At 39.8% G+C, this 9,592-nt stretch overlaps 1 protein-coding gene across 3 annotated transcripts; it reads left to right on the plus strand.

The window, feature by feature from the left end:
• Nucleotides 1-221: 221 nt before the first annotated feature.
• On the plus strand, nucleotides 222-2,557 carry LOC146677142 (uncharacterized). 3 transcript variants are annotated; one of them, XM_085418609.1, is made up of 3 exons: nucleotides 222-802; nucleotides 997-1,521; nucleotides 1,611-2,557. In XM_085418609.1, the coding sequence occupies exons 1-2, from the start codon at nucleotides 673-675 to the stop codon at nucleotides 1,506-1,508; spliced, it is 642 nt and encodes a 213-aa protein (XP_085274735.1). In that variant the 5' UTR covers nucleotides 222-672; the 3' UTR covers nucleotides 1,509-1,521; nucleotides 1,611-2,557. The 3 variants fall into 3 exon arrangements, with proteins under 3 accessions (XP_085274735.1, XP_085274743.1, XP_085274727.1); XM_085418617.1 differs by having other exon boundaries at nucleotides 997-1,148; nucleotides 1,320-2,557; XM_085418601.1 differs by having other exon boundaries at nucleotides 997-2,557.
• The last annotated feature ends 7,035 nt before the right edge of the window (nucleotides 2,558-9,592 follow it).

Below are 9,592 nucleotides of genomic sequence, written 5' to 3' on the forward strand. Positions count from 1 at the left end.
AACTCAAGGTCTCCGTGCTGGGAAAACAGGTTTTGCAGCTGTTTGAGCTAAGATTTCCAAGTTATTCACATAATGAAAACTTATACTTTGTTTCGGTCGAGTTCCCCATTCAAATGCATGTAACAGTGAGAAACGCACTGTCTTGGCGAAAGAAAGCGTTTTTGTACAACTTCATAGAAATAGCTGTAACTTTTGATAGAAGACTCGGATACACATGTTTATCACTAGCATCCCCAGGCTTCTACCTTTCTACCTATAAAACCCGAGAGCAGTCAAATGGTGGAAGTGGAAGCTAAATTGGCTAGTCATTCATAAGTATATTGGGTCGTTACCTAGGAATTCTGGAGGGAGGGGAGTGGGGGTGAGTGATTGAGGGGGTGGGGGAGCTGCTAAAAGCGGTGAGCTTCCTTTTGTGTTTCATCTTGATGCATTCTCAATCATCCAGGGAAACAAATCTCCAAAAGTCACCAACTTGGAGTGTTTCAGTTTGCCATCTTGGGGAGAAATCAACACACATGGGTGTAGGTCCTTTGTTGCTGACATTTATTGATAAAAACAGTACAAAAAACCAACCATTTGTACACATATTTACAAATAATTCAACATTGTCAGCAATCACTCACAATCCTGGCACTGCCTCTGGTGTACGGACCTCCTCTCCAAGGAAAGAAAATGCAGAGAAGACTCACCACTCAGCAGGCCTTGGAAATGATCCTGACGGAAGTCGACCCTTGTGACTCGGATGGAGAAGACCTAGCAGTTCAGCCGGATTCGGACTCAGAGCTGTCTGATCAGTCTTCCGGTTAGTTTCATTTCATGTTATTTCCTTTTTCATTTCAAACAAGTAAGTGGATGTAGTTAGTAAGTAAGATATTTCAGACATTATTCTGATACAGAGGAGGAGATACTGGAATTATAATTAGTATCTATGCATGCATTTGTGATTTTGTTTGACCTTCCCATTTTGCTCACAATTTGAATTTGTTCACACTGCAGATGAGGAGACTGCTTCTCCACCGAAAAAGAGAGCTTGTTTGGGGACTGAGACAGCGAAAGATGGCACAGTGTGGCGTGAAGAACATGTGGGGACCTGTCTCCCTTTCACCCCAATAGAAGCGTACGCTGCAGATGGAGAGCCAACGGCTAAGGCCAGGAGAAGTATCTCGAGTCGCCTTCAGAGCTTCCTGTGTTTTGTCACTCTTGACATGCTTCGTAGCATTCAAGAATGGACTATTCAACATGCACAGCAAACGGAGCATGTTCATTGGTTCATGGACCTCCCTGAACTAATGGCATTTATTGCAATTGTGATCTTGCAGGGGGTTTGCAGGCTTCCATCGGTAAATGACTGCTGGTCAGCAAACCTGGGAAACCCACAGATAATTGGAACTATGGCACGAAACCGCTTCCAAAACATCATGCAACACCTACGCTTTGATGACAAGTCCACCCGCTGTGATCGAGCAAAGACTGACAAGTTTGCTGCAGATCGCAACAGATCGCAATGAATTCACCACTCAGGTATGTTGCAGGTCTTTTGTGGTTCTATGTTTATGTGTTTCATTGTGTGTAAAAGGGCTATGAAAATAACAATTTATCTTATTTCTTAGGTGTTTTCAACCTCTGCTGCCACGCTGACGGCGTATGCGGCCAAACGGAAGAAGACAGTCTATATTCTTAGCAGCATGCACAGCGTGGTTCACCAAACACTGTCACCCTTTACAACAAAACAAAGTGTGGCGTGGATGTGATTGACCAGATGGTTCTGGAGTACACTGTCCGCAAAGGAACACGGCGCTGGCCAGTCGCCGTGTTTTATAACATGATTGACATGGCAGCACTGAATGCACATGTGCTGTATCAAGCATGCACCGGGACGAAGGAAAGACGGGTGGACTTCCTGGTGGCGCTTGCAACAGAGTTGGCTCACTCTCATGTAGCTGCGAAGAAGGCAAGAAAAGATCAGTTGCTTCGGGCAGAACCCTCCACACCGAGCCCTGGAAAAAGAGCCACGTGTCAGGTCAAACACAAATGCAAGATAAATCAGGCCACTGTGCGATGTGTTCACTGCTACAGGTACACATGTGGTAAATGCAGACTACAGGTACCATGGCAGTGCCAGGATTGTGAGTGATTGCTGACAATGTTGAATTATTTGTAAATATGTGTACAAATGGTTGGTTTTTTGTACTGTTTTTATCAATAAATGTCAGCAACAAAGGACATACACCCATGTGTGTTGATTTCTCCCCAAGATGGCAAACTGAAACACTCCAAGTTGGTGACTTTTGGAGATTTGTTTCCCTGGATGATTGAGAATGCATCAAGATGAAACACAAAAGGAAGCTCACCGCTTTTAGCAGCTCCCCCACCCCCTCAATCACTCACCCCCACTCCCCTCCCTCCAGAATTCCTAGGTAACGACCCAATATACATATGAATGACTCCAGCATTTGACTGACTGCTCTCCGGCTTTTAAAGGTAGAAACGCAAAATGATGACTCCGCGGGGGTCTAAGGTAGAAAACCAAAATGACTGCTCTCCGGGGGTCTAAGTGTTAAGGCTTTATCTTATAGAACTCAAGGTCTCCGTGCTGGGAAAACAGGTTTTGCAGCTGTTTGAGCTAAGATTTCCAAGTTATTCACATAATGAAAACCTATACTTTGTTTCGGTCGAGTTCCCCATTCAAAATGCATGTAACAGTGAGAAACGCACTGTCTTGGCGAAAGAAAGCGTTTTTGTACAACTTCATAGAAATAGCTGTAACTTTTGATAGAAGACTCGGATACACATGTTTATGGCTTTATCTTATAGAACTCAAGGTCTCCGTGCTGGGAAAACAGGTTTTGCAGCTGTTTGAGCTAAGATTTCCAAGTTATTCACATAATGAAAACTTATACTTTGTTTCGGTCGAGTTCCCCATTCAAATGCATGTAACAGTGAGAAACGCACTGTCTTGGCGAAAGAAAGCGTTTTTGTACAACTTCATAGAAATAGCTGTAACTTTTGATAGAAGACTCGGATACACATGTTTATGGCTTTATCTTATAGAACTCAAGGTCTCCGTGCTGGGAAAACAGGTTTTGCAGCTGTTTGAGCTAAGATTTCCAAGTTATTCACATAATGAAAACTTATACTTTGTTTCGGTCGAGTTCCCCATTCAAATGCATGTAACAGTGAGAAACGCACTGTCTTGGCGAAAGAAAGCGTTTTTGTACAACTTCATATAAATAGCTGTAACTTTTGATAGAAGACTCGGATACACATGTTTATGGCTTTATCTTATAGAACTCAAGGTCTCCGTGCTGGGAAAACAGGTTTTGCAGCTGTTTGAGCTAAGATTTCCAAGTTATTCACATAATGAAAACCTATATTTTGTTTCGGTCGGGTTCCCCATTCAAAATGCATGTAACAGTGAGAAACGCACTGTCTTGGCGAAAGAAAGCGTTTTTGTACAACTTCATATAAATAGCTGTAACTTTTGATAGAAGACTCGGATACACATGTTTATGGCTTTATCTTATAGAACTCAAGGTCTCCGTGCTGGGAAAACAGGTTTTGCAGCTGTTTGAGCTAAGATTTCCAAGTTATTCACATAATGAAAACCTATACTTTGTTTCGGTCGGGTTCCCCATTCAAAATGCATGTAACAGTGAGAAACGCACTGTCTTGGCGAAAGAAAGCGTTTTTGTACAACTTCATAGAAATAGCTGTAACTTTTGATAGAAGACTCAGACAAACATGTTTATGGCCTTATATTATAGAACTCAAGGTCTCCGTGCTGGGAAAACAGGTTTTGCAGCTGTTTGAGCTAAGATTTCCAAGTTATTCACATAATGAAAACTTATACTTTGTTTCGGTCGAGTTCCCCATTCAAATGCATGTAACAGTGAGAAACGCACTGTCTTGGCGAAAGAAAGCGTTTTTGTACAACTTCATATAAATAGCTGTAACTTTTGATAGAAGACTCGGATACACATTTTATGGCTTTATCTTATAGAACTCAAGGTCTCCGTGCTGGGAAAACAGGTTTTGCAGCTGTTTGAGCTAAGATTTCCAAGTTATTCACATAATGAAAACCTATACTTTGTTTCGGTCGAGTTCCCCATTCAAATGCATGTAACAGTGAGAAACGCACTGTCTTGGCGAAAGAAAGCGTTTTTGTACAACTTCATATAAATAGCTGTAACTTTTGATAGAAGACTCGGATACACATGTTTATGGCTTTATCTTATAGAACTCAAGGTCTCCGTGCTGGGAAAACAGGTTTTGCAGCTGTTTGAGCTAAGATTTCCAAGTTATTCACATAATGAAAACCTATACTTTGTTTCGGTCGAGTTCCCCATTCAAAATGCATGTAACAGTGAGAAACGCACTGTCTTGGCGAAAGAAAGCGTTTTTGTACAACTTCATAGAAATAGCTGTAACTTTTGATAGAAGACTCGGATACACATGTTTATGGCTTTATCTTATAGAACTCAAGGTCTCCGTGCTGGGAAAACAGGTTTTGCAGCTGTTTGAGCTAAGATTTCCAAGTTATTCACATAATGAAAACCTATACTTTGTTTCGGTCGGGTTCCCCATTCAAAATGCATGTAACAGTGAGAAACGCACTGTCTTGGCGAAAGAAAGCGTTTTTGTACAACTTCATAGAAATAGCTGTAACTTTTGATAGAAGACTCAGACAAACATGTTTATGGCCTTATATTATAGAACTCAAGGTCTCCGTGCTGGGAAAACAGGTTTTGCAGCTGTTTGACCTAAGATTTCCAAGTTATTCACATAATGAAAACTTATACTTTGTTTCGGTCGAGTTCCCCATTCAAATGCATGTAACAGTGAGAAACGCACTGTCTTGGCGAAAGAAAGCGTTTTTGTACAACTTCATAGAAATAGCTGTAACTTTTGATAGAAGACTCGGATACACATGTTTATGGCTTTATCTTATAGAACTCAAGGTCTCCGTGCTGGGAAAACAGGTTTTGCAGCTGTTTGAGCTAAGATTTCCAAGTTATTCACATAATGAAAACCTATACTTTGTTTCGGTCGGGTTCCCCATTCAAAATGCATGTAACAGTGAGAAACGCACTGTCTTGGCGAAAGAAAGCGTTTTTGTACAACTTCATAGAAATAGCTGTAACTTTTGATAGAAGACTCAGACAAACATGTTTATGGCCTTATATTATAGAACTCAAGGTCTCCGTGCTGGGAAAACAGGTTTTGCAGCTGTTTGAGCTAAGATTTCCAAGTTATTCACATAATGAAAACTTATACTTTGTTTCGGTCGAGTTCCCCATTCAAATGCATGTAACAGTGAGAAACGCACAGTCTTGGCGAAAGAAAGCGTTTTTGTACAACTTCATAGAAATAGCTGTAACTTTTGATAGAAGACTCGGATACACATGTTTATGGCCTTATATTATAGAACTCAAGGTCTCCGTGCTGGGAAAACAGGTTTTGCAGCTGTTTGAGCTAAGATTTCCAAGTTATTCACATAATGAAAACTTATACTTTGTTTCGGTCGAGTTCCCCATTCAAATGCATGTAACAGTGAGAAACGCACTGTCTTGGCGAAAGAAAGCGTTTTTGTACAACTTCATAGAAATAGCTGTAACTTTTGATAGAAGACTCGGATACACATGTTTATGGCTTTATCTTATAGAACTCAAGGTCTCCGTGCTGGGAAAACAGGTTTTGCAGCTGTTTGAGCTAAGATTTCCAAGTTATTCACATAATGAAAACCTATACTTTGTTTCGGTCGAGTTCCCCATTCAAAATGCATGTAACAGTGAGAAACGCACTGTCTTGGCGAAAGAAAGCGTTTTTGTACAACTTCATAGAAATAGCTGTAACTTTTGATAGAAGACTCGGATACACATGTTTATGGCTTTATCTTATAGAACTCAAGGTCTCCGTGCTGGGAAAACAGGTTTTGCAGCTGTTTGAGCTAAGATTTCCAAGTTATTCACATAATGAAAACTTATACTTTGTTTCGGTCGAGTTCCCCATTCAAATGCATGTAACAGTGAGAAACGCACTGTCTTGGCGAAAGAAAGCGTTTTTGTACAACTTCATAGAAATAGCTGTAACTTTTGATAGAAGACTCGGATACACATGTTTATGGCTTTATCTTATAGAACTCAAGGTCTCCGTGCTGGGAAAACAGGTTTTGCAGCTGTTTGAGCTAAGATTTCCAAGTTATTCACATAATGAAAACTTATACTTTGTTTCGGTCGAGTTCCCCATTCAAATGCATGTAACAGTGAGAAACGCACTGTCTTGGCGAAAGAAAGCGTTTTTGTACAACTTCATATAAATAGCTGTAACTTTTGATAGAAGACTCGGATACACATGTTTATGGCTTTATCTTATAGAACTCAAGGTCTCCGTGCTGGGAAAACAGGTTTTGCAGCTGTTTGAGCTAAGATTTCCAAGTTATTCACATAATGAAAACCTATACTTTGTTTCGGTCGGGTTCCCCATTCAAAATGCATGTAACAGTGAGAAACGCACTGTCTTGGCGAAAGAAAGCGTTTTTGTACAACTTCATAGAAATAGCTGTAACTTTTGATAGAAGACTCAGACAAACATGTTTATGGCCTTATATTATAGAACTCAAGGTCTCCGTGCTGGGAAAACAGGTTTTGCAGCTGTTTGAGCTAAGATTTCCAAGTTATTCACATAATGAAAACTTATACTTTGTTTCGGTCGAGTTCCCCATTCAAATGCATGTAACAGTGAGAAACGCACTGTCTTGGCGAAAGAAAGCGTTTTTGTACAACTTCATATAAATAGCTGTAACTTTTGATAGAAGACTCGGATACACATTTTATGGCTTTATCTTATAGAACTCAAGGTCTCCGTGCTGGGAAAACAGGTTTTGCAGCTGTTTGAGCTAAGATTTCCAAGTTATTCACATAATGAAAACCTATACTTTGTTTCGGTCGAGTTCCCCATTCAAATGCATGTAACAGTGAGAAACGCACTGTCTTGGCGAAAGAAAGCGTTTTTGTACAACTTCATAGAAATAGCTGTAACTTTTGATAGAAGACTCGGATACACATGTTTATGGCTTTATCTTATAGAACTCAAGGTCTCCGTGCTGGGAAAACAGGTTTTGCAGCTGTTTGAGCTAAGATTTCCAAGTTATTCACATAATGAAAACCTATACTTTGTTTCGGTCGAGTTCCCCATTCAAATGCATGTAACAGTGAGAAACGCACTGTCTTGGCGAAAGAAAGCTATTTTGTACAACTTCATATAAATAGCTGTAACTTTTGATAGAAGACTCGGATACACATGTTTATGGCTTTATCTTATAGAACTCAAGGTCTCCGTGCTGGGAAAACAGGTTTTGCAGCTGTTTGAGCTAAGATTTCCAAGTTATTCACATAATGAAAACCTATACTTTGTTTCGGTCGAGTTCCCCATTCAAATGCATGTAACAGTGAGAAACGCACTGTCTTGGCGAAAGAAAGCGTTTTTGTACAACTTCATATAAATAGCTGTAACTTTTGATAGAAGACTCGGATACACATGTTTATGGCTTTATCTTATAGAACTCAAGGTCTCCGTGCTGGGAAAACAGGTTTTGCAGCTGTTTGAGCTAAGATTTCCAAGTTATTCACATAATGAAAACCTATACTTTGTTTCGGTCGGGTTCCCCATTCAAAATGCATGTAACAGTGAGAAACGCACTGTCTTGGCGAAAGAAAGCGTTTTTGTACAACTTCATAGAAATAGCTGTAACTTTTGATAGAAGACTCAGACAAACATGTTTATGGCCTTATATTATAGAACTCAAGGTCTCCGTGCTGGGAAAACAGGTTTTGCAGCTGTTTGAGCTAAGATTTCCAAGTTATTCACATAATGAAAACCTATACTTTGTTTCGGTCGAGTTCCCCATTCAAATGCATGTAACAGTGAGAAACGCACTGTCTTGGCGAAAGAAAGCGTTTTTGTACAACTTCATATAAATAGCTGTAACTTTTGATAGAAGACTCGGATACACATGTTTATGGCCTTATATTATAGAACTCAAGGTCTCCGTGCTGGGAAAACAGGTTTTGCAGCTGTTTGAGCTAAGATTTCCAAGTTATTCACATAATGAAAACCTATACTTTGTTTCGGTCGAGTTCCCCATTCAAATGCATGTAACAGTGAGAAACGCACTGTCTTGGCGAAAGAAAGCGTTTTTGTACAACTTCATATAAATAGCTGTAACTTTTGATAGAAGACTCGGATACACATGTTTATGGCTTTATCTTATAGAACTCAAGGTCTCCGTGCTGGGAAAACAGGTTTTGCAGCTGTTTGAGCTAAGATTTCCAAGTTATTCACATAATGAAAACCTATACTTTGTTTCGGTCGAGTTCCCCATTCAAATGCATGTAACAGTGAGAAACGCACTGTCTTGGCGAAAGAAAGCGTTTTTGTACAACTTCATATAAATAGCTGTAACTTTTGATAGAAGACTCGGATACACATGTTTATGGCTTTATCTTATAGAACTCAAGGTCTCCGTGCTGGGAAAACAGGTTTTGCAGCTGTTTGAGCTAAGATTTCCAAGTTATTCACATAATGAAAACCTATACTTTGTTTCGGTCGAGTTCCCCATTCAAATGCATGTAACAGTGAGAAACGCACTGTCTTGGCGAAAGAAAGCGTTTTTGTACAACTTCATATAAATAGCTGTAACTTTTGATAGAAGACTCGGATACACATGTTTATGGCTTTATCTTATAGAACTCAAGGTCTCCGTGCTGGGAAAACAGGTTTTGCAGCTGTTTGAGCTAAGATTTCCAAGTTATTCACATAATGAAAACCTATACTTTGTTTCGGTCGAGTTCCCCATTCAAAATGCATGTAACAGTGAGAAACGCACTGTCTTGGCGAAAGAAAGCGTTTTTGTACAACTTCATAGAAATAGCTGTAACTTTTGATAGAAGACTCGGATACACATGTTTATGGCTTTATCTTATAGAACTCAAGGTCTCCGTGCTGGGAAAACAGGTTTTGCAGCTGTTTGAGCTAAGATTTCCAAGTTATTCACATAATGAAAACCTATACTTTGTTTCGGTCGAGTTCCCCATTCAAATGCATGTAACAGTGAGAAACGCACTGTCTTGGCGAAAGAAAGCTATTTTGTACAACTTCATATAAATAGCTGTAACTTTTGATAGAAGACTCGGATACACATGTTTATGGCTTTATCTTATAGAACTCAAGGTCTCCGTGCTGGGAAAACAGGTTTTGCAGCTGTTTGAGCTAAGATTTCCAAGTTATTCACATAATGAAAACCTATACTTTGTTTCGGTCGAGTTCCCCATTCAAATGCATGTAACAGTGAGAAACGCACTGTCTTGGCGAAAGAAAGCGTTTTTGTACAACTTCATATAAATAGCTGTAACTTTTGATAGAAGACTCGGATACACATGTTTATGGCTTTATCTTATAGAACTCAAGGTCTCCGTGCTGGGAAAACAGGTTTTGCAGCTGTTTGAGCTAAGATTTCCAAGTTATTCACATAATGAAAACCTATACTTTGTTTCGGTCGGGTTCCCCATTCAAAATGCATGTAACAGTGAGAAAC

This window comes from Rhamphochromis longiceps, linkage group LG2, assembly GCF_057381845.1.
Source record: "Rhamphochromis longiceps isolate RC_006_pf linkage group LG2, R_longiceps_female_GT1.1, whole genome shotgun sequence".
NCBI lineage: Eukaryota > Metazoa > Chordata > Actinopteri > Cichliformes > Cichlidae > Rhamphochromis > Rhamphochromis longiceps.

Excerpts from the sequence above, each read along its gene's own strand:
- LOC146677142 (XM_085418601.1), top strand. The coding sequence starts at position 673 with ATGCAGAGAAGACTCACCACTCAGCAGGCCTTGGAAATGATCCTGACG. Across the intron at positions 803-996 it reads GCTGTCTGATCAGTCTTCCG|ATGAGGAGACTGCTTCTCCA; the intron begins GTTAGTTTCATT and ends TTCACACTGCAG.